Source organism: Oryctolagus cuniculus, chromosome 10, assembly GCF_051225735.1.
Source record: "Oryctolagus cuniculus isolate XC-2025 breed Fujian yellow rabbit chromosome 10, ASM5122573v1, whole genome shotgun sequence".
NCBI classification, from domain to species: Eukaryota; Metazoa; Chordata; class Mammalia; order Lagomorpha; family Leporidae; genus Oryctolagus; species Oryctolagus cuniculus.
The window spans coordinates 31,594,433-31,621,717 of NC_142876.1; the positions used below are offsets into that span (position 1 = coordinate 31,594,433).

The 27,285-nt window shown below is 48.3% G+C and overlaps 1 protein-coding gene across 9 annotated transcripts in view; it reads left to right on the plus strand.

The window, feature by feature from the left end:
* Nucleotides 1–233: 233 nt before the first annotated feature.
* Nucleotides 234–27,285, plus strand: part of PSTPIP2 (proline-serine-threonine phosphatase interacting protein 2) — a 77,910-nt gene continuing 50,858 nt past the window's right edge. For 5 of the 9 annotated variants that reach the window (XM_017344146.4, XM_089305191.1, XM_089305193.1 and 2 more), the window contains exon 1: nt 305–449. Coding sequence is in view for 2 of the 9 variants with exons in the window: in XM_017344148.4 (XP_017199637.2) it covers nt 417–449 (33 nt within the window). In the remaining 7 variants the exon portion in view is untranslated. Of the gene's footprint in view, nt 450–27,285 lie in introns of all 9 variants that reach the window. The other 4 variants (XM_017344148.4, XM_089305190.1, XM_089305194.1 and 1 more) reach the window with 4 other exon arrangements.

Below are 27,285 nucleotides of genomic sequence, written 5' to 3' on the forward strand. Positions count from 1 at the left end.
GGCGTTGAGCCCCTGGACGCCCCGAAACGACCGCACTAAGGGACCTGGAGTCCAGCCGCGCGGCAGCAGAGGTGCCGTTTGGGGCGGGAGCCGGCCTGCAGCGACAGCTCGGTGCGGAGTCCCCACGCCAATGACCTCTGGCGCTGCCCGTGCCCAAGCTTCCCCGAGCGCACTCGGGTCTGCCGGGGCGGGACCGCAGCCCCTTCCTCCGCCCCTCGGGGCCGGGATTTCTCCGCGGCGAGTTCGGGAAGGAGACGGGGCCGGTCTGGGGCCAGCCACTGACGCGCCCGCCTCGCCCCCGGGCGGGGCTTCGGCGCGGGCGGCTCCCGGGCGCGGCCGCGGCGGTGCCAGTCCAGTCCCCGGCGCCGGTCCGCGCGCTGCCCCGACTGCGCTGGAAGCCCCGCGCCCTCGCCGGCATGACGGGCGCCCTGTTCAAGGGGAACTTCTGGGTAAGTGGGCGCCGCCGCGGCACCCCGCGCAGGGCGGGCGCCCAGGGGTCGGCGCCACTCGGTGGCCGCGCGCCCGGGCCCTAGTCCAGCTGCTCCGGAGCGGACACGGGGCCGCCGTGCCATGTCTGTCCCCGCCCGCTGGCCCCACGTTTCGCCGAGGTCGCGGGGCCAGGTCCCCCGCTGCGGGTCGCCTACGGTCGCAGACGCCTTGGATCCGGACAGGAACCGCTCCTGTCGCCTGAGAGAAAAGAGAGCCTCCCCTCCACCCCACCCCCCGGCGGGGGCCACCGCGTCCGGGCAGAGCCGGGTCCCACCGCCCCAGGGCTGAGCTGGGGGCAGATTTGGGGAACCCAGGCTGGGAAGGTGTGAGCCTGGCGCGCTGGCAGCCGCGGTCGCCCCAGGGCATGGTCTCGCAGCCCAGAGGGGTTCTCTTTGCCTGAGGTCGGCCCCGGCTAGCAGCCCTGTTCCCTGAGCCCCCTTCCCAGGACCTCGCCCCACACCACACCTTAGGGTGGCGGAGGGGGGTGGGGGCGTCTGGGCTCGGCCCGGAAGGAGAGAGGGCTGAGCCCGTCCTGCCAAGGGGGCGTTCCTTGCTTGGGACCCTGCTGGTCTTCCTCTCTCTTTCCCCGCCCCCCCCCGGGGGGGGGGCTGCTGGGTCGGTGACCTCCGGGCACAGGTGAGAGCCTGCCTTGTGAGGTCCCCTTTGCAGGAGGTTTTGAAGTCCTGCTAAGGCACTGGCCCCTGGAGAGAGCACGGCTGGGGCGGCTTCGCGGGGAGGGACAAGGACTGCAGGGCAGACACTCACAGCAGGTCTGGGAATTCTTGAGGTGGAACAGAAGAGGTCTGGGACTCATGACTGGTGCTGCGGGAAACAGCAGTGCCTTTCCCCCCTCAAAGCGTGATGCTGTTTTCAGATCTCAGTCCAGATATCTATCACTTCTTCTGGGAAGCCTTTCTTGATTCCACCTAGCTCTGATGTTCTGTGCCTTCTGCCTGCGAATCTGTGGCCTACGGCAGGCGGGCATCTGTGGCTGGGCACTGTGCCTGTTCTCAGTAGCACACTTGTACCGGCTGGCACGGAGCAGGTGCCCACCGGGTATACATCGAATGAATAAAATGGGGCCGGAGGTCATCAGGGCAGGTGACTTGGTGAGAGCTGCAGCTTCCATCCTCAGAAGGCTCCTGCCCCTGGAAGGCAGGGATGAGGAGGGGAGGGGCAGAAATGAGGTCTGGGTCGAGGGTGGCTGGGGGAAGGTCTCAGGGAAAGAACTTTCCCGGTTTCTACTTTCAGAGATAGCCTGAGGCCGTGGGCAATGGTTTGCAAAGGTACCCCTTCCATCTCTGATTCCATGACAAGGAGCAGAAACAGTGATCAGATACTACTGCCCAAGAGGGCCAGAACTCAGCGCTCCGTGCACACAGCTCACGTAAGCCTCACAGCTACTTCGTGGGGTCACTCACTTTCCCATTTTGCAGATGAAGAAACTGAGCCGCAGAGCGGTTAAGCAACATTCCCCAGGCGCTAGAGCTCTTAACCAGTGGAGCAGAGCTCGGCTGCTCGGCCAGTGAGTCAGCGAGGCTGCTGCCGAGCGAAGGCAGCCCCGTGGAGCTGTCTGCACAGCCCTTCCGGGCAGAGCCAGAGCTCCATGTTGGGCAGCCACTGGCCTCTTCATGTGCATCTGTCTGTCTCCTCCAGCTCCAGGCAGGAGTCCCTGGAGGGTGGGCGCTGGGTGTCGCCACCGGAGAGGTCCTGGTGCCTGCCGTGGCGCTTTCCCTGTGGTTTTCTGGGGGTCAGGAAGACAGAACAGTTAGGCAGGACTTAGGGGAAGAGAGGTGGAGGGGAAGATGTTGGAGATCCCAGCTAGCAGGCAAGGCAAGGCTCTGGAAAGAGCTGAGTGATGGCCATGTCTGTGCTGGGGGCGGGGAATAAGGGTGTGATTGGATCAGGTAGGAAACCTTGGAAACACAGGTGGATACTGATGGACCAGGTTCAATACGCGTTTGAGATACCTTCTCTGTAAGAGGTGCTCCTGTGGAGGTGGCCTGTGTAGGGTGAGCCCACCACCGGAACAAGCTTGGCTAGAAGGCAGATACTGCCCCAGGAAGCAAGGTAGGAAGGGCAGGTGTTGACCTTGAACGCCTGGCCTCAAGCACGCAGCGGTGGGGGAGGGCAGTCCAGGGGGGGACAAAGTAGAGGGGTCTGTTTCAGGTGGAGACCATAATAAGGAAGAGGAGGATATGGGTGGGAGAAGTGGCAGAGACGAAAGGGAACAGGAAACAGGACAGCACAGGCGACGGCAGGTCCACGGCAGAGGAGGGGACAGGAGGCTGGAGCGGGCTCTGTGTTAGGGAAATTGAAGAATGAGCCGTGGGCCCCAGAAATACAGAAGTCAGCAGGAGGAACTGGTTTGTGGAGAAACGAGAAGGAGGCAGAGTGGTAGCAACAGCAATTAGCCACAGGTAGAGTACCAGCAAAGCCCAGGACTAAGCCCTGTTCTGCCGCAGCCTCACCCCTCAGCACCATGGCACGGATGCTGGACAGGGGAGGGGATAGGGTGCCAGGCAGCAGGGTTTGGGAGTATGAGTGTTTTAATATTATAGCAGCCCATCCAAGCATGGCGGGGAGTACTCCCTCGCGTCTGGTGGTTGATGTTCTGGGTTTGAGGGGCTTAGAGAGGAGGCGCAGCTGAGTGGACCATGACATGACCTGGAGTACAGGAGTGCCATTGCAGCAGCACAGGTGCACTGTTGGGTTGTGAATCCCAGCTGTGCCCCTGACTAGCTGGGTGGCATCAGGCAGGCGACTGCCACCCTTCAAGGCTCATTTTTTCCATGCATAAAATCGGAACAGTAGCAGTGACTACTCCATAGGGCTGTTGCAAAGATTAACACTGAGAGTTTAGTGTAGAACCTGGCTCACAGGAGCTGTAGTTGTTAGCTATTACTAACAACACAGAGGCGACAGTTAAAGGAAGTGGGTCACAGTTACTCAAGGAGAAAAAAATGAAGACATGAGAAGTCTTGGACAGGCGAATGCCTGTGTGTAAGGAGGAGGAGAAGGCCAAGGAAGGAAGCTTCTAGAGAACTGGCAGGCCCAAGGTCCAGTTTAGTACATGTTCCTGAAAAAGACTGAGTCAAAACACCTTATAGACGTACATGCACCATGAAGATGGAACCTTGTGGTGGCTCCCTTTCAAAAGGAATGATGAGCGTTCTTTGGAACTGGGACCGGCCCCCGCTGAGTTTGCCTGGTGATGGTACACACTTCATTTCTCTCCCACCTTTTCTCTGCCTGCACATTCCGTGTGGCCCTTTGGTCAGGCAGGGCTGTGCCGTTTACCTTGGTTACCTTTGCAAGAACGGAAGCTCTGGATAGGGTTTGCAGAGCTCCAGGGGAATAGCTGAGCCATCACGGGGGCAAAGTCTCAGTCTCTGGCCTGATGAGAGGCAGTGCCCTTCAGCTGTGGGTGTGCTCACACACTGGAGTCTTTCAGACCCAGCGTGCACAGGTGGCTGTGGGACCTGTGCCAGGGGAGCTGGATGAAAGCACTGTCTTCCCACTGCAGGGCAATTCCAGGCTCTGCACTTGGCTACGAGGCCCAGGCTGTCTTTGCACATCCTCTACATCCTTTTTTTTTTTTTTTTTTTAAAGAGTTATTTATTTGAAAGGCAGAGAGATGGACACACATACACACACCCAAATTGCTGCAATGGCCAGAGCTGGTCCAGGCTGAAACCAGGAGCCCAGAGCTCCATCTATGTCTCCCACATCTGTGGGATCATCTCTGCTGCCTTCCCTGGTGCATTAGTGGGAACTGGATTGGAAGCAGACCAGCTGGAACTTGAAGTGGCATTCTGATCTGGGGTGCTGGCGTTGCAGGCGGCAGCCCGGCCCGCTGTGCCACAGCACTACCCCTAGATCCTTATTTTGAACCAAGCTTTCTGATTTCCAGGGCTTTTGGTCCAGACCAGCTTCCCAGTTGCTGTCCCAGCACCCTGCACCTGCAACAGGTGGGGCACCTTTCCCCGGGCATTGGAGAAGTCTTGGGGACATTTGAAGTTGCGCGTTGCCATACTGTCTGCCCAGGGCTGTCCGTCTGCTCTGAACCTTTGACCGTCTTGGCTTCTTGTCCTTCCGAAACCTCACCAGAGCCTGAGCTGGTGCTGCGTCCAACTTTGCTCTAGAGCTTTTTTCTCCAGGGCTCGGAAGAAAAGTATGAGAGGCTTTTCTTTTTTAATAAAGGAAAAGAAAGCAAGTTGTTACAACTCACCCTCCATGCTGCCCTCATGTGCTAGTTTTTAAACAATATTTAGATTTTTTGCTCTAATTTAAAAATATTCTTTCTTGGATCTGGCCCCTAGAAACACACCATAAGAGTTATTGTGTGTTGCTTTGCTTAGTGGCAAAAAAAAAAAACAAAGTGAAATCTTCTGGACAGTTATTCCTGCCCAATGCATTTTCCTAGAGCAGCTAGAGGGAGCTGTCTTTAAACTAATTGTTCAAGTTCTTTTACTTTGGCTTATCGCCTTAAAAATCTCAAAGGTGGGGGCTGGCGTTGTGTATGCTACGATGCTGAGGCATTCCGTATTGTCGCCGGTTCAGGATCGGCTGCTCCACTCTCATCCAGCCCCTACTAGTGGCCTGGGAAAGCAACAGAAGATGGCCCAGGTCCTTGGGCCCCTGACCCCATGTGGGAGACCTGGAAGAAACTCCCGGCTCCTGGTCTTCGGCCTGGCCCAGCCCTGGCCATTGCAGCCATTTGGGGGAGTGAACCAGCGGATGGAAGATCTCTCTCTCTCTCTCTCTCTCTCTCAAACAAACAAACAAAACTCCAAAGCAAGGCATGGACTTATCTTTTTTTTTGCAGCCGGCGCACTGCGCTGATCTGAAGCCAGGAGCCAGGTGCTTCTCCTGGTCTCCCATGGGGTGCAGGGCCCAAGCACTTGGGTCATCCTCCACTGCACTCCCGGGCCACAGCTGGCCTGGAAGAGGGGCAACCGGGACAGAATCCGGCGCCCCGACCAGGATTAGAACCCGGTATGCCGGCACCGCAAGGCGGAGGATTAGCCTAGTGAGCCGCGGCGCTGGCCAATGGACTTATCTTTTAAAGAAAATAAAAAATTCTTATTGAAATACAAAGGACAGGGGCTGGTGTTTTGGCGAAGTGGGTTAACGCCCTGGCCTGAAGCACTGGCATCCCATTTGAGCGCCGGTTCAAGTCCCGGCTGCTCCTCTTCCAATCTGGCTCTCTGCTGTGGCCTGGGAAAGCAGCAGAAAATGTCCCAAGTCCTTCGCCCCTGCACCCACGTGGGAGACCCGGAAGAAGCTCCTAGCTCCTGGCTTTGGATCGGCACAGCTCTGGCCGTTGCGGCCATCTGGGAATTGAACCATTGTATAGAAGACCTCTCTTTCTCTGCCTCTGCTCTCTGTGTAACTCTGACTTTCAAATAAATAATCTTAAAAAAAAAAAAAAGAAATACAAAGGACAAAACCTAGACAAGGGAAAAGGCATAGAGAATTTTTGGTTGGTAGAAGTTAACAAAATTTTTAAGTCAAAGTAACAAAAGTAGATGCTTTAAAATTTTTTAAATTTATTTAAATCTTTAAATATTACTTACATATTTCCAAAAGATTTATAATTAAAAAGCAGCATTTTCTTTGCGTCTGCCGCATCCAACTCCATGTTTTTTCTCAACATCGTTATGTCAGAAGCTCTTACTGTCTTTTCTTACTACCACCTCATAAAATATTACACTACTGTCTCTTTTTTTTACAGTGTATAAAGGATTATTTATTTATTTAAAAAAGTTTTTATTTAATGAACACAAATTTCATAGGTATAGCTTTAGGAGTATAGTGGTTCTTCCCCCCCATACCCACCCTCCCACACCCCCACAGACACACAAAGTATAAAGTACTGTTTGAAGACAAGTTTTACCACTAATTCTCATAGTACAACCCCTTAAGGACCGAGGTCCTACATGGGAAGCAAGTGCATAGTGACTCCTGTTGTTGATTTAACAATTGACACTCTTATTTATTTATTATATTTTCTTTTTTAAGATTTATTTATTTATTTGACAGGTAGAGTTATAGACAGTGAGAGGGAGAGACAGAGAGAGAGGTCTTCCGTCCAATGGTTCACTCCCCAAATGGCCGCAATGGCCGGAGCTGCGCTGATCCGAAGCCAGGAGCCAGGAGCTTCTTCCTGGTCTCCCACACAGGTGCAGGGACCCAAGCACTTGGGGCATCTTTTACTGCTTTCCCAGGCCATAGCAGAGAGCTGGATTGGAAGAGAGACAGCCAGGACTAGAACCGGTGCCCATATGGGATGCTGGTGCCACAGGTGGAGGATTAACCTACTGAGCCACGGGGCCAGCCCGGACACTCTTATTTATGATATCAGTGATCACCCAAGGCTCTTGACATGAGCTGCCAAGGTTATGGAAGCCTTCTGAGTCCACAAACTCCATCAGTATTTAGACAGGGCCATAAGCAAAGTGAAAGTTTTCTCCTCCCTTCAGAGAAAAGTACATCCTTCATTGATGGTTTGTTCTTTCCACTGGGGTCTCACTCACAGAGATCCTTCAGTGTAGAACATTTTTTGCCATAGTGTCTTGGCTATCTATGCCTGAAATGCTCTCTTGGGCTTTTCAGCTAGATCTAAATACACTATTGTCTCTTGATGGAGCAGTTTTAAGCATTGTCTACTGACTTACTGCTATAATAGAGACCTAGCTCTTTTATATCACTATTTCTACTTCTCTATGTAGTTATTCTGCTACTTTAAGCTTTTGACTGAGAAAGAATTTCAAAGCTAAAGTCAAGAGCATAAAGAATTCACACATGCCTTTCACGCTGATTCCCTCTGTCTCTCACTGACTAGAGTAACATACTTGATTTCCCGTGAACTGCTGAAGGTAAATCTTGCTGATGTGACACCGATGACATTCACGATGTGTGAAGACTGCTTACTCCACAGCTAAGGACTGTTCTACGTCTACACATTCCTGTAATTCCCACGCTTTCACATGGCCTTTCCCCCTACATCATTCTTGTCTATCAGTGCAGCTTCTCCACTGCTCTCTCTCAGTGTAGACGCTCCAGTGTGTGGGTATTTAGAACACTTGTTAGTGCCCACTCCTTCCTGTGGAGACCCCCTCCTGGAGCCCCCCAGGCCCCTCTCCCAGTCTGAACTGGGTGTTTTGCGGGCCTGCTGCATGGCTGCTGTCCCAGGCTGCCCTTCAGTGCTCCCTGGAGTCGGAGCCACTGTTTTCCAGCCACATCACGTAAAGAGCTCCACAAGGCGTAAATCAGGTCAGGTTGTTCCCCTGCTGAAATTCCTCCAAGGCCTTCCCCTTGCACTTGGAGTCCAGAAGTCTGGCCGCGGCCTCTCAGGCCCTGCCCGGCCCAGCACCGACTGCCCCTGAACTTGTCATCTGCTCTCTCGCCTCACGTACTCTACTGCAGGGTCTCTGCATTAATGACCAAGTAATGTATTATAGTTTCCAAGTGGTTGAAGAGAGGAACTTCTTCCCTGGTTACTACTTCTTCTCCAGGGACCTTGGGCAGTTCAGCTCCATACATACGTATGATGTCCAGGTGCCAGCCATAGGATAGCTGCTGTCAGGTCACGGAGAGAAAAACCCACACATCTCACTTTATGGAGATGATTACTAGGCTGGGAGTTGGGCCTAGCTCTTAAGATGCCCTGTCCCACATTGGAGTACCTGGGTTCGAGTCTTGGCTCTGGCTTTTCCAATTCCAGCTTCCTGTGAATGCACAGCCTGGGAACCCGCAGGTAAGGCTCAAGAAGTTGGGTCTTTGCCACCCGTGGGGGAGACCTGGACTGAGTTCCCAACTCTCAGCTTTGGATGAGTAGACATTTGGGGGGAGTGAACCAGAGAACGGGAGCTCTCTTTCTACCTGTCTTTCTCTGCTTCTCAAATAAATAAATAAATAAATATATTTTAAAGATTTATTTGAAAGGCAGAGTTACAGAGAAGCAGAGGCAGAGAAGTCTTCTATCTACTGGTTCACTCCCCAAATGGCTGCAACGGCTGGAGCTGCGCCAATCCAAAGCCAGGAGCCAGGAGCTTCTTCTGGGTCTCCCACGTGGGTGCAGAGGCCCAAGGGCTTGGGCCATCTTCTACTGCTTTCCCAGGCCATAGCAGAGAGCTGGATCGGAAGTGGAGCAGTTGAGACTCGAACTGGTGCCTATATGGGATGCCAGCTCGCCACAGTGCCAGCCCCTAAGTAAATATTTTTTAAAGAAGAAATTATTATCTTCTCAAGGAGATGAGTCTAACATGGAATTTTAAAATAATAGTTTTAAATACTTACGCTAACATAAAATTAAGGAAATTAAAAATACATCACTAGCAAGTTTATATTTAAAAAGATATTTATTTGAATGACAGATCACACACACACACACACACAGAGCTCTTTCATTGACTGGTTCACTCCTTAGCTGGCTGCAACAGCTAGGGGTGGGCCAGGCTGAAGCTAGGAGCCAGAAACCCCATTTGTGTCTCCCAGGTGCATGGCAGGACCCAAGTATTTGAACCATCATCTGCTTCTTTCTAGGCACATTAGCAGGGAGCTTGATCAGAAGTAGAGCAGCTGGGACTCAAGTGTCGGATCCAAGCATCCGAAGCAGCAGCCCAACCTGCTGTGCCACAATACCCACCCCAGTATTTCTCCTAATATTTTTCTCTGTGTATCATTGCAATCATAGTGTATGATGCACTATTTTTTGTATTCCACTATTTCAATGAAAATATATTTGCTTTATTTTATGTATTGTTATCTACTTTTGCTGAAAATTATATAAAAGTTTATTATACAGGATTTAACTATTCTATTGCTGTTTTGGCTTTTATGTAACTTCCAGTTTTCTACAATCCCAGGGTTGTGATACAGGGACTTAAAATTTGGATCCTTTCTGTGTCTATTTCTGGAAACTCATGACGCGACTCGTCACCGCCCAGCCGTGTTCGTGTTGCTCTAAGAAGGTCACCCTCTACCTTTGCACAGGGATTCTTCTCTGCTTAGACTTCTACTTCCCTCCCACATCCCCACCTCGGTTTTGGTGGGCTTGCTTCTACTCTGTTAGAAGACCAGACATGGCTGGGGAGAGCTTTTTGTCCTCTGTATAGATAGGATTAAGCTCGGCCTCTAGTAACATAGACCCCCAGACACGGCAATGTTTGCCTCTCTCTCACACCCTAAGCCCCAGCCAGTCATTCCAGGGCTGGCATGGCTCCCTCCTGCCTGGCACCCTGGATGCCTCGTTCAGTCCCTCGCATGGGGTGGAGTCACAGCAATGCCTATGAAATGTCTGAAACTGGTGCTAATGGTAGGACATTTAAAAATTCTTGGTAAGAACCAGACAGATTTCCCAAGGGGTGGACATATTCTCGTGTTTTCAATAATATTTGAAGATGGTTGTTTCTGTCCATTAGTCCTGGCCATTGTGTTTTTCTCTGCCCATTTGACATGCAAACCCAGTCACTTAATACACTTTGATTTGTGTTTTTATTACCTAGGAGGGTGAACATTTGTTTATGACTTTGTTTCCTCTTTTACAAATGCTTTTGTCCCCTTCCTCATACTTTCCTTATACATTTGTAAACTATTTATTTATTTTAGTGGGAGGTAAAATAGCAAGGTTTATTAGGGCAGGGACATCCGTAAGGATGGATGGGCACCTCTCCAGACAGGGCCTGAGAGACTGGGCGCGGGGAGGAAGGAGCGAGGTTACATGGTTGGGTGGAGAGATTACACCTGGCCAGACCAGGCGGGCAGCTCAGCAGAGAGGCAGAGGGCTGAGCGCCTGTAAACTATTTAATATTGATAAAAATATATTCTTGTCATTCACTACATGCATTTTGCATGTATATTCTTCATTGGCTTGTGCATATCCTCAGGGGTATGTGCAGCTGTGTGTGTAATTCATGTGTTCTGACGTCCAGGGTGGGCATGGGGCAGTGAAAAGCAGTTCTGACTGGTGCATTAGACATCCTGGCTTTGGATCTCAGCTTGGCTCTTGGCAAGTTGAGGGGTAGACCCTCATTCAAATTATTCAACCTCCCCAAGTTTTTTTTTAAAGATTTATTTAGTTATTTATTTGAAAGAGTACACAGAGAGAGAAGGAGAGGCAGAGAGAGAGAGAGAGAGGTCTTCTATCTCCTGGTTCACTCCCCAGTTGGCAACAACGGCTGGAGCTATGCAAATCTGAAGCCAGGAGCCAGGAGCTTCTTCCGGGTCTCCCACGTGGGTGCAGGGGCTCAAGGATTTGGGCCATCTTCCTCTGCTTTCCCAGGCCATATCAAAAAGCAGGATTGGAAGTGGAGAAGCCGGGATGTGAACCGGCACCCATATGGGACGCCAGCACTGCAGGTGGCAGCTTTACCTGCTACACCACAGTGCCAGGCCCCCTTCGCAAGCTTTGTATTCTTTACGTGACTTTGTACAGATGCTCCTCAATTTATGATAGGGTCCCAATTGTAAATTGAAAACATTGTAAGTTAGAAGAACATTTAAGAAACCTCACCTGTGGAACAGTGTAGCTTAGCAACACAGGGCACGGTGGAGTTGGGCGTTTCTCCTCCTGATCATGGGACTAACAGAGCTCTGTTCCCTGCTGCCGCTCAGCAAGTGATCCAGGAGAGGATCCTAGAGCCTACTGTGCTAGCCTGGGGAGAATATGGTTTCTGTTGAGCGCAGGTTGCTGTTGTATCATCCTAAAGGCAAACAAAAATCTTAAGTAGAAAAAAAGATCATGGCCAGTGCCGGGGCTCACTTGGCTAATCCTCCACCTGCGGCGCCGGCACCCCGGGGTTCTAGTCCCGGTTGGGGTGCCAGTTCTGTCCTGGTTGCTCCTCTTCCAGGCCAGCTCTCTGCTGTGGCCAGGAAGGCAGTGGAGGATGGCCCAAGTGCTTGGGCCCTGCACCCGCATGGGAGACCAGGAGGAAGCACCTGGCTCCTGGCTTCGGATCGGCGAAGTGCGTTGGCCGTAGCAGCCATTTTGGGGGTGAATCAACGGAAGGAGACCTTTCTCTCTGTCTCTCTCTCTCACTGTCTAACTCTGCCTGTCAAAAAAAAAAAAAAAAAAAAAAGAAAAAAGAAAAAAGAAAAAAGATGATAAGTTGGGGGACTGTCTGTACAGTCAAATTTATTGTTCTGGCCTAATATGTGAGTTCACCTGTTACACATCAGGGTTTAAAAACCTCTTGGCCATTTGAAAGCTTGATAAATATTGACTTGTTTTTCATAGAGATTGTCTAAGGTCAGAATTTTATTCATTATTTAATTGGCTTTTGAGCCTGAGTGCTTATATATGCTGACACTTGCAGAAGCCAGAGATCTGTGTGGACCTGCAAAGTCTGGGGAAAAGTTGGTGCCGGCCCTGGAGCCTCTGCTCTTGTGAAGGGGCGGACACTAATTGGAAGCAGGTGACCATTCCTCCTTAGGCTGAGAGGAGTGGTTGAACAGAGCAAAGTCGGGGCAGGTCTGCCTGAGTGCTGTGGGGTACCAGTCCCACAGAGTGCTAAAATGGTACGGGGCATGCAATAGGCCAGAAAATCTGTGTTTGCAGAATGCCTTGGAGGGAGAGTATGACATGACATGGCCCAGGGCTGGAAGTAATGCTTGAATAAGCTGCCTAGAGTAGGGACTCTGAGACCCCAGCTCCACCTGAAGATCATGTCCTCTGAGGGGCAGGAGCCTCATTAACTCTGGCGTTTGGTGTTGGTGAGTGATGCATGCAAACCGAACTGCCAGAGGGAACAGTTGCCATGGTCTTTCCTTTGGCTCTTGTCCTATAGTGCTTGGTCCCTATCCCTATATTTTTAAAAATATTTATTGAAAGTCAGAGTTATATAAAGAGAGGGACACACACACACACACACACACATATATATATATATATATATATATAGAGAGAGAGAGAGAGAGAGAGAGAGATCTTCCATCCATTGGTTTATTCCCCAGATGGCTGGGCTGGGCCAGGCCAAAGCAGGAGCCAAGAGCTTCATCCAGGTCTACCACATGGGTGCAGGGGTCCAGGCACTTGGGCCATCCTGCGCTGCTTTCCCAGGCCATTAGCAGGGAGCTGTCTTGGAAGTGAAGTAGCAGGGACTTGACCTAGCACCCGTATGGGCTGCTGGCAATATAGGCAGTGGTTTTACCTGCTACACCAAAACGCTGGCCCCTCTGTCTCTGTTTGAACACTAAGATTTAAAGAATGGCTGTTTGTTAGAAGTGACAGATCCATAAGTGGTCACAAATGTCCAAAAGTCTAAGTGTCTTGGTGGCCCCACCTCATAGAATCTGCTCTGAGGACAGATTTCTGGTTATCAAACACAGACGCTGTTTTCTGCATCCCAGGAGATCCAGATTCTGACCTGTGGCACCTGAATTAGGGGTTCAGGAGGACCCCAGCTTTCTAGAGTAAAAGTCTTTACATCAGGCTTTTGTCAGACCTGGGCATTATGGACTGGACCTTTGGGCTTTTTGTCCCAAGCTTGGGCATCCTCACTACTTGTCCAATGCTAGCGCGGACCTATTCAAGCAGGATTCCCAGCTCATTCCTCACATAACAATGGTTGACCTTGATTCTGACCAGCCACAGCCCAGGGTCATTGTCTTGGCTGGCAGGCCTCTTCCTGGCAGCACAGGCTGGAGTTTCCCCTCCCTGGGCAGTGAGGAAGGGTATCTGTGGATGATGGACCTTGGCGCTCCTCCCAGGTGTCAAAAGAGCAGTTGAGCTGCAGATTCAAGGACCTGCCTGTGGCCCTGCCCACAGAAACCAGACTGAAGGTCCCAGGGCCAAAGGGCTCAGCAAACTAGAAGCCTGTCTGCTCCTGGGGGCTAAAGAAATGAGCCCTGTGGGTGGGCTTTCAGATGGGAAAGCTGGAAGCCTAGAAAGACCAATGGCCTGAGAAAGTCTGAGTGTATGATGACAGCAGCCATTCAGAAGGACTTGATTGATTTGAGAGAATGGGACATGGGGAGGAGAGGCCATCAGCCAAGGGCAGCACAGCCCTCCTGGCCTTGGCTATTTGTCATCTGAGGACAGCAGCTATTCTGCTCAGAATAACTGAGTGGCTGGCCACTCAGTAACCACTATGGGCTTGAGCTGCCTGTTGTGCAGTGAGGACAATGAGATCTGCAGGCCCCACACTAGATCTGCAAGGTGTCTCAAATGATAAAGTAGGTCCTAGTTGTGATAAGGAAGTAGAATTGTGGGTAATGTGTAGTGTCTCTGCAGTTAATTTTAAAAGTTGAGATAATGAGTGGAAATCTCTTTGTTGTTTATTTTTATTTTATTTGAAAGACAGACAGACCATTCTTTGTAACATCTCTGGCAGTGCTGTTCCCTCCTCTATGCCCCTATAGGGATCTCTGTCCTTCTGCCATGATGCTAATTACGCAATGTTTTCTTGAGGACTCAGAGGCTCAGGCTTTGGCTCTGGGTAGCCCTGGGTTTGAGCCTGTATGGATAAGCTTTTGCTGATGAATCTTGGGCTGCTGGTGTAACTTCTCTAAAATTCTGTGATTGCCTCTGTAACATTTGGATAGTGATGCCTGTGCTTACTGGAAACCTCTTCTGTGCTAGGCATGATACTATATTTTGGGGGTTTTATATTCTAGTGTGTAAGACCCACAATAGCAAAATAACATACAGTCAGGAACCTTAGTGATTGGAGTGAGGGAAATAAATCAGATGTGTGAGTTTTCCATTGCTGCAGCAGCAAATTAGCATAAATAATTTTTTTTAAGATTTATTTTATTTGTTTGACAGAGTTACAGAGAGAGGTAGAGACAGAGAGAGAGGTCTTCCATCTGCTGGTTAACTCCCCAGATGGCTGCAAGGAAGGAGCTGCGCTGATCTGAAGCCAGGAGCCAGGAACTTCTTCTGGGTCTCCCACATGGGTGCAGGGGCCCAGGGATTTGGCCTTCCTCTAGTGCTATCCCAGGCCATAGTGAGAGCTGGATCAGAAGAGGAGCAGCTGGGACTAGAACCGGCACCTATATGGGATGCTGGTGCTTCAGGTCAGGACTTTAACCTGCTGTGCCACAGCGCTGGCCCCCAAATAGTGTTTATTTAAAGATTTATTTTATTTATTTGAAAAGCAGAGTTACAGAGAGGCAGAGGCAGAGAGAGAGAGAGAGAGAGAGAGAGAGGTCTTCCATCTGGTAGTTCACTCCCCAAATGGTCACAATGGCTGGAGCTGGGCTTATCTGAAGCCAGGAGCCAGGAGCTTCTTCTGGGTCTCCCACATTCGTGCAGGAGCCCAAGGACTTGGGCCATCTTCTACTGCTTTCCCAAGCCATAGCAGAGATGTGGATCGGAAGTGGAGCAGCTGGGACTCGAACAGGTGCCCATATGGGATGCCAACACTGCAGCTGGCAGCTTTATCCACTATGCCACAGTGCTGGCCCTACAAACAGTGTTTTAAAACAACACAAATTTATTAGCCTGCAGTTCTGAGTGTTGGCATTCTCAGCAGGCTAAAGTCAAGGTGTCTGTAAGCTGGAATTTCTCTCTGGAACCTTGAGGGGAGAACCACGGTCTTGCCTTCCCCACCTTCTAGCATCTGCCCACATTTCTTAGCTAGTGGCCCCTTTCATTTTCAGAACCAGCAGTCATGTCATTGTGGTTTTTTTGTAGACTGTGGTTATACTGAGTCTACTTGGACAACCAGGACCATCTCCCCATCTCAAGGTGTTTATGTGAGTCATACTCCCAACATCCCCTTTTCCAGGGAAAGTGGCATGTTCACGAATTCCAGGGATTGGAAGATCTTTGGGAGGGAGGTAGTCATTCTCTGCCTGCCACATTGAGTGGTTGGATGGAGAAGCACTCATGTGTTTAGGGGACAGAGTGGTCATAGAGGGGTGTCTGTGGAGTAGCATGTGGGCTGGGACATGAAGGAGACAGGCTGGTCAGCCTGTGGATAACTGGGGGAAGAGGAAGGCATATTTGAGGAACAGTAAGACCAGTGCGGCTGCAGTAGGAAGCAGCTCCAACCCCTGAGAATCAGTTTGACAAGAACCAGTTTGCTGAAATGATCATCAAGTTGCTAAAAACCTGTGTTAGTAGTAGAAAGCTGAAACATGCTGGTACCACATTGTAAACAACTTTTATAAAATTAAGAGGCATATTATTGAGAGTGGCTTTAAGTTTATATAAAAATGAAACAAAGATACGGATTTTCCACATGCTCTTCCCCATTCTTTTATTATTAAAATCTGCATTAGTAGGATTGCTTTGTTATAGTTGATGCACCAATGTAGATACATTGTTATCTGAAGTTCAAACTTGGGGCTGACATGGTGACATCAGCATCCTATACTGGAGTGTTGGCTCAAATCCTGGCTGCTCTGCTTCTGATCCAGCTCTCTGCTAGTGTGCCTGGGAAGGCAGCAGATGCTGAACGAAGTCCTTGGGTTCCTGCCAATCCATGTGGGAGATCTAGATGGAATTCTGGGCTTCTGGCTTCAGCCTGGACCAAATCTGGCTGTTGCAGTCATTTGGGGGAGTGAACCTGCAGACAGATTTCTCTCTGACTCTCCCTTTCCTTCCCTCTGTTGTCCTGTCTTTCAAGTAAGTAAATAAATAAATCTTTAAAGCTCATGGTTTACATTAGAGTTCCTTTGTGTTCCATGGGTTTTGACCAATGAATAATCACATATCCCCCATGATAGCTTCATACACAAGAGCTTCACTGAAAGCTCATGGGCTCCACCTGTTCATCCATTCCTCCCTCCTCCTGAACCCAGGGCAGCCACTGATCTTTTTACTCTCTCTACAATTGTACCTTTTCCTGAATGCCAGGTAGTTGAAATCATCAGGGTATAGCCTTTTCCAACTGGCTTCTTTCTCTTAGAAATATGCACTTGAGTGGCTGGCGCTGTGGTTTAGTGGGTAAAGCCACTGCCTGCAGTGCCAGCATCACATCCAGCATCCCATATGGGCGCTGGTTTGAGTCCCAGCTGCTCCACTTCCAATCCAGCTCTCTGCTATGGCTTGAGAAAGCAGTAGAAGATGGCACTTGCCTGGGAGACCCAGAAGAAACTCCTGGCTCCTGGCTTCAGATTGGTGCAGCTCCGGCCATTTTGGCCATCTGGGGAATGAACCAGCAGATGGAAGACCTCTCTCTCTCTCTCTCTCTCTCTGCCTCTCTGTAACTCTGCCTTTAAAATAAATAAATAAACCTTTAAAGAACAAACAAAAAAAGAAATATGCATTTGAGATCCACTTCTCCTCTGTCTTCCTGTAATATGACAATTCAGTATTTCTTATTGCAGAATAATACCCTATGGTATGCATATATCACAGTTTATTTATCCATTCACCTATCAAAGGACATCTTGATTGCTTCCAACTTTTGGCATCATGAATAGAGTCCCTGTAAACCTTCAAGTGCCAGTTTGCATAGGCATAACTTTCAACCCAAGTTGGTTGTAATTTAGACCTGGCTTGTCAAATTAAATGTGGTTTTTATGTGTTTTTCACATCTGAGATGCCTGATTACTCCTCTGTGCTCAGAACTCATGCTCCTTGGGTCAAGTAGGATAAGAAATCAGCCAGTGAGTGAAAGAAATAAAGCTGTGGCCTGAGGAGTGTGAAATGGAAGAAATACTCATACATTCTATGACTTCCTTTTTTTTTTTTTAAAGACTTATTTATTTGAAAGCCAGAGTTACACAGAGAGAGTAGAGAGAGAGAGAGAGAGAGAGAGAGAAAGATCTTCCATCCGATGGTTTACTCCCCAATTGGCCGCAATGGCTGGAGCTGCGCCGATCTGAAGCCAGGAGCCAGGAGCTTCTTTCAGGTCTCCCACACGGGTGCAGGGGCCCAAGGCCTTGGGCCATCTTCTACTGCTTTCCCAGGCCAGAGCAGAGAGCTGGATCGGAAGTGGAGCAGCCGGGTCTTGAACGGGCGCCCATATGGGATGCCGGTGCTTCAGGCCAGGGCATTAACCCACTGCGCCACAGCGCCAACCCCTATGACTTCCTTCTAATACCATGATATTTAAGACATGCTTAAGTGTAAAATGTGAGTATGTAAAATATTCTCATTCCTGAAGTACAGAAAAACCAAAATACACTCACCTTGGGCTGGCAATGGTGAAATGGCTGTGGTGAAACTAAAAAAAAACTAAATCTAAAACTTAAATGTGTGTATTTAAGAAAGTTTTCATTTCGTAGGGTGGGGATTTGCTGCAGCACTTAGGATACCACTTGGGACACCCACATCCCCTTGGAATTCCCGGGTTTGAGCCCCGCCTCTGTTTCCGATCCAGCATCCTGTCAATGTGCACCCTGAGAGGCATCAGAGCATGCCTCAGTGCTTGAGTCGCTGTCACCCATGTGAGAGAGCAAGATTGAGGTCTGTCATGACAAGAGCCTCAGGTGATCACTGACGTCATCAGTAAGAGTGTCAATTGTTAAATCAGCAGCGAGAGTCACTGTGCTGGTCCCCATGGAGGACCTCTGGCCTTAATGTGTTCTACTATGAGAATTAACTGTAAAACTTGTCTTCAAACAGTACTTTATATTTGGTGTCTGTGTGGGTGCAAACTGTTGAAATCTTTACTTAGTATAGAGTTGGTCTTCTGTATATAAAGATAATTAAAAATGAATCTTTATGAAGAATGGGATGGGAGAAGGAGTAGGAGGTGGGACGGGAGTGAGGGTGGGAGGGTGGGTATAGGGAGAACTGCTATATTCCTGAAGCTGTACCTATGAAATTTGTATTTATTAAATAAAAGCTTTCTTAAAAAAAAAAAAAAAAGATTGAGTTCAAGGCTCCTGGCTTGGGCCTCACCCAACCCTGGCTGTTATGGGCATTTGGAAAGAGAACCAGTGAATGGGAGATCTTTGTCTCTGTTTCCCTCTCTGTCTCCCTGCCTTTTTTTTTTTTTTTTTTTAAAGATTTATTTATTTGAAAGTCAGAGTTACACAGGGAGAGAAGGAGAGGCAGAGATAGAGATAGAGATAGAGATAGAGATAGAGATAGAGATAGAGATAGATAGATAGATAGAGAGAGGTCTTCTATCTCCTGGTTCACTCCCCAATTGGCAACAACGGCTGGAGCTATGCAAATCTGAAGCCAGCAGCCAGGAGCTTCTTCCAGGTCTCCCACATGGGTGCAGGGGCCCAAGGACTTGGGCCATCTTCCTCTGCTTTCCCAGGCCATAGCAGAGAGCGGGATCAGAAGTGGAGCAGCCGGGACTTGAACTGGCGCCCATATGGGATGCCAGCACTGCAGGTGGCAGCTTTACCCGCTACACCACAGTGCCGGCCCCCTCCCTGACTTTAAAATAAAATGAAAATAAAGGAATAAATAAAATTTTTAAAAATTTATTTTATATACTTGAGAGAAAGTGAAGGAGGAAGAGAGGAGGGTGGAAGGGAGGGATGAGAAAGAGGGAAGGAGAGAGAGAGAGAGAGAGGGAAAGAGAGAGAGAGAGAGAGGAGAGACTCCCATCAATTGGTTCACACCCCAGATGCCTGGCCTGTAACAGCCGGAGCTGGACCAGGTTAAAGATGGGACCTGGGAACACAACCCAGGTCTCCCACATGGGCAGCAGGGCCCTAAGCACTGGAGCCATCATCTGCTGCTTCCCAGCGTCTGCATTAGTAGGAAACTGTAACTGGAAGCAGAGCTGCTACTCAAACCCCTGCACTCTGCTCCAGGATACAGGCATTCCAAGCCATCTCTATCCTCCATGCTGAATATTTTGCCTTTTAGCCAAATTTAAGTTAAAATGTTGGGAAAAATTCTCCAAGTACATCAGAATTGTTGTCAGTTTTATAGAGTCAATAGGAATGAGTAGAGACAAGACCTATTTCAGAGGGCAGGGAAGGCTGATTTCCTGCCACCTGGAGGGTGAACAGCTCCTGGAACAAACAGCAGGTTACTGGGTGAAATTCTCAGAACCAAAGTGAATCAGCCTGGTGTGCAAACTTGGAAGTGAATGCATTTACTTGAACATTCCTGGTTGATTAGCATTTTTTGCATTTATGTATTTCGGTTAATGTTGAGTATAAGGACTTTGATCAACTTGTAATTAAGCCTGAGTTTATTAATTAGTAAAAAGATGCAAATTAGTTGCATGTTTGCTCTCTCAGATGTCCTCTTGCTCTGATACCCTAGCACTCTGAGACTAGAACATTGTGGAAAAGTAGCTAGACTCCTTGGTTAACTAGAATGTTTAGGAAATGGTACGTTCTGATTAATTGTACCCTCTGATCAATTGCCAATTACCTTGACTCATTGCTGGCTTAAATTTGCTAGAAATTATAAATCCACCTTTGCCTGGAGAAATCCATGCCCAAATAATGTAAGAATAAAAGAAAAAATTAAAAAAATTTTTGATGATTCTTCCAACTATGCATTGAGGTTTCAGGAATAAAGATGGATAACATGGAATAAAGGCACTAAGCCCAGATTTTTAACTTAGAAAAAGCTCCCACCTCCCAGTTACGTTAAATATTTTCTACTAACTTGCAATTTCTTGTGATTAAACAGTGAAGTTGAAAGGGTGATGCAGTGGGTTCAGTTACCGCATGGGCTGCCCATAGCCCATGTAATACCTGAGGTTGAGTCCTGCTTCCATTTCTTTCCATCTTTCTTCCTTTAAAAATATTTATTTATTTATTTGAAAGACAGAGTTACAGAGAGGCAGGGGCAGAGAGACAGAGAGAGACAGAGAGAGAGAGAGAGAGAAAGAGGAAGAGGAAGAGGAAGAGGAAGAGAAAGAGAAAGAGAAAGAGAAAGAGAAAGAGAAAGAGAAAGAGAAAGAGAAAGAGAAAGAGAAAGAGAGAGTCTTTCATTTGCTGGTTCACTCTTCAAATGGCTGTAATGGCCGGAGCTGGGCTGATCCGAAGCCAGGAGCCAGCAGCTTCTTCCAGGTCTCCCATGAGGGTGCAGGGGCCCAAGGTCTTGGGCCATCTTCTACTGCCAATGTGGCTTGGAGGCATCAAAGGATGGTCCAAGTACCTGTGGTCCTGCCATCCATGTGGGAGACCTAGATGAAGTGCCTGGCTCCTGGCTTTGGCCTGGCACAGCCCTACCTACTGAGGGCATTTGGGAAGTGAATTAGTAGATGGAAGATCTCCTTCTCCATCACTCTGTCTTTCAAATAAATAAAAAATCAGATTTTGAGCTAAAATATTGAAGTCCAGGTTTCCCAGCTTGCAGCTGTGATGTGCGTCCCAGTCATTCCTTCTGCAGGGATGTGGTCTTCAGTTATAACCGTGTCCCAAGATTCCAAGATTTGGTCCCTTTTGCTTATCCTGTTTAAACATAAGGGTAGTTGATAGAGAGCAAAGACCTCCAAAATGGTACTGTGGGGGGGTGTGACTTGGAGGGGGTCAAAGCTGCTCGGGATTTTCATAGACTGGGCTCTGACCCTGCACGAGGGTGAGTAGAACACAAGTCCGCTGGTGCAGCCCCTTTGTACATTCTGCTGGATCTGACCTACTTTGGGTTTCTGGCAGCCAGTTCTTTGCTTGCTTTTGGCAGTAGAGGCAGCACATTAGTTGTTTGAGCTGGCCAGCTTTCTTGGCCTGGTGTCTGGACTGCTGGGGTTTGGTGTCTGAACTTGTTTGGTTCCCCTGGGCCCCACCTCTGTGGACCTGGTTCCAGTTTGGACTGTAGCTGTTTCTCGGCACTCACCTGCCTCCTCAGCCCAGGGCAATGTCTTGAACTTGAAAATAATTAATTAATCAATGAGAGAGAGAGAGAGAGAGAGAGAGAGAGAGAATCTTTCATCCACTGGTTCCTTTCTAAATGCCCTCCGCAGCCAGGCTGAAGCCAGGAGTCTAGAACTCAGTTTGGTACTTGAACCATCACCTGCTGCCTCCCAGGGTATGCACCAGCAGGAAGCTGGAAATGGAAGCAGAGCTGGGATTTGAGCCTGGTCACTTTGTTAGGGGCTATAGGCATCTCAAGTCTCAGGCTAATTGCTGTTCCAAATGCCTGCTCCCAACCGCACCCCTGGGAGCAGAACTTTGGGGTCTGTATTTCGGGGCTCATCACTGCTCTTACCCTGTGTTATGTGTGATCCTACTCACAGATCTTCGGCAGATTTTTGATCGCTGGAGAAGTCTTAGTGTTAACATTAGTAGTGCTCTCCAGGGAAGTTTAATGATTCTTATGAAATAAAACACCCACTTTCAATCCTCCAATTTTCTCTCTCAGTGAATTTGTAATTACATTTTACAAGTCCCTGAAGGTATTTTTTTTTTTTTTTAATTTTGAGCCTGTTGAAGTTTAAAGGGGTAATGTGGAACCTTTAGTTAACTTTCCACACATTGGAATCTATAAACTCTTATACCTTCTATGTGAAATTTACAGGGATAATAGTATTTTACAAAACCATGATCTCACTATACATAGCATCGATTAATCTCTGTTTAGTGAAGTGTGAAGTTGCTTCTAGTTTTCTGATCAGTCTTTGTTCAAGGAATCTGAACAGTTCAGAAAGAGAGTATGCTGATACTAAATGTCCTGACTCGTGTCTGCAGTTACATGTAACTTGCACAATTTTCTTAACAAATCGAGATCGTTTGTTATTGGCTCATATATACCACCTTCGGTTTTCTCCCAACAATATGAGTGTCTTTTTATGCTTGTATGTATAATTCTGCTTTATTATGTTCAGTCTGCTCAGTCTCCCACTGTACCTAATTTACTGAAGCAATCTATTGCTGGATATCTAGGGTATTTCCAGTTCTTTGTAGTTATGATACTATAAAGAACACCATACCATTCTCCACTAGATGAACCCTACTCAAACTTCCCCATAATGTCCTTAATAGACAAAGAGGAAAACACTTCCAGTTTAAGATTTCTGCACTGGGTTTTGTCTCCTGTGATCTGGGATGGTTCCCCAGTCTTTCTGTGCCGTTGATGATTTGGACATTTGTGAAGAACACAGGACAGCTATTTTGTAGAATGTTCTTCAGTTTGAGTGTGCCTGTTTCCTTGTGATTAGACTCAGGCAGCGAGGTTTGACAGGAATAGCACAGAGGCGAGGCACTCTTGGGGCCAGGAGGCACGTGCTGTTTGTGCTGTTGCTGGTGGCCTTAACCTTGATCCTTTGCTCGAGGTGCTTGTGTTGGTTTCCTGTTGCTGATGAAACAGGGTAATGAGGCCATCAGAAATCCAAGATGGGTTTCATTTGGCTTACAGCCCTTCCTCCACCTTCAAATCAGCAGTGCAATATCTTCAAATCTCTCTCGTTGACCTCTGTACCTGTTGTTACACCTCCTGCTCTGACTCCTTGTAAGGACCTTGTCAGGATTACATAGGACCCTCCAGGATAATCCAGAATAATCTCCCCATCTCAAGATCCATAATCACACCTGAAAAGTCTTTTAGGCCAGGTATAGAAACATATTCACAGGTTCCAGGGACCAGAATTGGATTTTATTACATCCATGAGGGGCTGTCACTGTGGCGTAGCAGGTAAAGTGTCTGCCTGCAGTGCTGGTATCCCATATGAGAGCCAATTAGAGTCCTGGCTGCTCCACTTTTGATCCATCTCCCTGCTAATGGCCTGGGAAAGCAGCAGAAGATGCACTTTTGATCCATCTCCCTGCTAATGGCCTGGGAAAGCAGCGGAAGATGGCCCAAGTCCTTGGGCCTCTGTACCCATGTGGGAGACCTGTGCTCCTGACTTTGCATTGACCCAGCTCCAGCCGTTGTAGCCACTGGGGAGTGAACCAGCGGATGGAAGACCTCTCTCTCTATCTCCCACCTGCCCCCCACACCTTCTAATTCTGCCTTTTAAATAAATGCATAAATCTTTTAAAAAAGAGATCCGTGAGTTTTAGCATCTATTGACTGACTCAATTATGATTAATCTTGATTGCTAAATCGTGATTAAAATTTTCCCAAAGTTTCCTTGTGCCCCTTTGAAATCTCTACCACCTCATCATCTCCTTTCCAGTCAATCACTCATCTGCTTCCTGTCACTGCAGATTAGTGCATTTTCTAGAATTTGTATAGTTGAACACAGTGCTTTTTTTTTGGGGGGGGGCTGGCTTCTTTCACTTGTGCTTATTTTGAAATCCATCCATATTGCTGTGTGTATTAACAGCTTACTCCTTTGTATTACTAAGTAATGTCCGTTTCATGGATGTATCACAGTTTCTTCATCATTGACCTGTTGATGGATAGTTGGGCTGTTTCCAGTAATTTGCTGTTACAAATAAAGCTGCTATAAACATTCCTGGTAAGTCTTTATAGGTGATTTTTTTAAAAAAATGGTTTATTTTACTTGAAATTTAGAGTTACAGAAAGAAAGAGGCAGAGGCAGAGAGCCAGAGAGGTCTTCCCAGCTGCTGGTTCGCTCCCCAAATGGCCTCAATGGCCAGAGCTGGGCCAGTAGGAAGCCAGGAGCCAGGAGCTTCTTCCAGATCTCCCACATGGGTTCAGGGGCCCAAGGATTTGGGCCATCTTCCACTGTTTCCCAGGTGCATTAGCAGGGAGATGGATCAAAAATGGAGCAGCCGGGACTTGAACTGGTGCCCATATGGGATGCTTGAATCATAGGCAGTGGCTTTACCTGCTACACCACAGTGCCAGCCCCTGTATGGTGATTTTCTAATGCCATTTACATAATAAAGGTGACATTTGATTCTTATTTTATTCAATAGATTATACAGTTACCATCAGTATTAATCTTGGTACTCAAATTTCCTAGATTTGGACAGTGGGGAGCTCCTTTAAACTGGGTCCTACTTGATGAATCCCCATCATTCTCTGGGCACGTTCTTGTTTTCTAGCGCAAGATGCTACAGGCTTCCTAGAGAATGTCCCTGCATGGGCCTGGAGTCTGCTATTTCTCCAAAGAGAAGTGTTTGTTTTTAAATATCTTAGGGGCTGTTTTCTTTTTTTGTACTTTATTTATTTATTTGAAAGACTGAGTTACAGAGAGAGGTGGAGACAGAGAGGGAGGTCTTCCATCTGCTGCTGGTTCACTCCCCAGATGGCCACAACGGCTGGAGCTGCGCCGATTGGAAGCCAGGAGCCAGGGTCTTCCACGTGGTTGCAGGGGCCCAAGGACTTGGGCCATCTTCCACTGCCCTCCCAGGCCACAGCAGAGAGCTGGATGGGAAGAGGAACAGCCAGGATTAGAACCGACACCCATAAGGGATGCTGGCTCTTCAGGCAAGGGCCTTAACCTGCCGTGCCTCATTGCCAGCCCCATGGACTGTTTTCATTCACCTGTTCTTCAATATGGACTTTATAATGAACTTAAATTTTTAAAGAAATCCCATTCTGACTTGGATTGAAATTATTTTAGCTTCCTAAATCTATTTGGGCAGAATTTAATCTTTTTTTCCAATGTCATATTTTTCCTGTCTTGGGTTAGGAGTTGTTTCTAGGATGTATTGAGACGTGTATCTGTGTTCTCTGGTGAGTTATAGTTTTGCTTCGAAAAGAATTAGTCCTAGATATTTTATAGCTTTTGTCCGCAGTATGAATAGGGCATCCGTATTTTAAAATGGTTATTGTTAGCATGCCAGAAAGCTTTTGCTTCTCTGTGTATTTTGGTCTGCTCCCAAGGTCTCTCTTGCTTATCTCTGGTTCTCTAAGCAGACACTGGTACTGCCAGTCTCAGATGGCTCTGCTTCTGTCTGCAGTGACAAGTTGGGAGAGGCATTACTCTCGAAGAGGGACCATTTCCAGGGCCTCAGAGCTCTGCTGATCCCTCCTTCTTTTTTCCGTAAATTTTTGTGGCAAAAGCTTCGAAGACTGCTAGGGCCGGTGCCCCGGTGCCCCGCTGGTCTTCTCGCCCATGTGAGGAGCCAGTTGCCGGGTGGAGTCCTCAGCAGCTGCGGCTTTGGCACACATGTTGGAACCAGCTGCTCTGCTTCCACCGGGTGTGGGGCAGGGCACTGGCGGGGTTCCCAGTGTCCTCTCAACACCCTGCCTGTTTCCCTGTGGCTCTCGGGTTTCAGCCCCTGCCGACTGGCAGAGGAGGGCTTCGGTGCTAGGATTTTGTTGGGCAACTTTGCCTACTTTCTTCTTTGTTTTGACTGAGTTGGAACATTGTCTTCTGTCTACTCCCATCTGCTCTTGTGCTACAGAAATCCCTACTAATCTCCCCTTTTCTCACTGGGCCTTCCCTATTTCCTGTCGTTTGCGGGTCATTTGTTATGTTAGTGTGACTTGAGAACACGTGGGTGATAAACAAGAGCTGATTTGCCACTCAGGGATAGAGGGAAGGAGAAAGACTTCAGGTTATACCAGTCATGGAAGGATGTTACAGAAAGTTTAGGAAACAGAGGGACGTACTAAGAAGAGAATTACTTTCAATTTTTGGTATACATCCTTCTAGGCTTTTCTACCTTGTTTTATTAATAGAAATATTATTACTGTTATTATTTTGAGAGGCTGAGAGACAGAGTGAGAGGTAGACAAAGAGCTCCAATCCATGGATTCACTTCCTAAATGCCTGCAACAGCTGGGGTTGGGCCAGGCTGAAACTAGAATGCAATCCCGGTCTCCCCACCGGTGGTAGGGACCCAGGTACTTGAACCATCATGGCTGCTTCCCAGGGATGCGGTAACAGGAAGCTGGAATTATGAATGGAGTGGTGATGTGAACCCAAGCACTCTGACACGGGATGCAGGGATCCCAAGCGGTGTCTGGACTGCCAGGCCAGAACACCTGCCCCTCTACTGTGTTCTTACATTCCACAGTTGCTTTCTTAGGTTCCACGTGAGGCTTCCTTTTAAACTGACCAGGTGATTTGAGAGGAGGACATTTAGGCACGTGAAAATGTCAAGTGTGGATCCTGGGCAGACAGAGTTGGGGATGCTTGAGGGCTGTAGGGGGTGAGGTAGGCAGACAGTGGGTGTGTAGAATAATAGTAGAGGAGGAACAGGGTGGGAATTCATTATTGCCCTCACGATCTACTGCTATTGTTAAGAGAAGATGAAGGACACCATTGAACCTTTATAGTGACTTTGACCTTGGGCTTAGGAGAGCTGACAAGAAGTTTTCATGTCTTTTGCTGAAGCACCTCTGACACCTCTCCAGCTGCTTTCTTGAGGATACCTGCATCTTTGAATAGTTAACATTTATTTTACAGTTAGTTTATTTTATAGTTAACATTTATTTTATAGGCTACGCTTACTTTATAGTTATTTGCTTTCAATGAAAAATTCACATGGTCTGAACACATACTCCCTTTTAATTACATGGTTTGTCTTGAAATATTCAAATGTGTCTCCCTTAATTTCTTTAGTTTGCAGAGCACTTGACAATCTCAAGGAACATTATCCATTTTCATCCTCCCAGTAGACCTCAGGTTACAGCCTAGGAAATTAACACCAAGGGAAACCGAGCTGGCGGTTCGAAGTCACATAGCCGGTGGACTGTTGAATTGAGACTCAAATTCGAGTGTGGCATTAAGTATGGGTGCTCTCCATTTAGAACTGCAAGGAAATAGATTAACTGCCAAAAAGTTAAAGATAGGTCTTGTCCTCAAGTAAGAGAAGCTGTGTGGTCAAGTGGTTTAAAGATACAAACTTCCGGGGCAGGAGGTTGGTGTAGCGGTTGAGGCACCACTGGGGATGCTTGCATGCCATATTACATTCCCTGGGTTGGGGTCCCGACTCTGCTTCTCATCCAGCTTCCTGCTAATGCACACCCCAGGAGACAGCAGGAGTTGACTCAAGTAAATGGGTCCCTGCCACCACATGGGAGACCCGGATTGAGTTCCAGTATCCCAGCTTCTGCCTGGCTCAGCTCTTGCAGGCATTTGGAGAGTGACCCAGTGGATAGACGATTTCTCA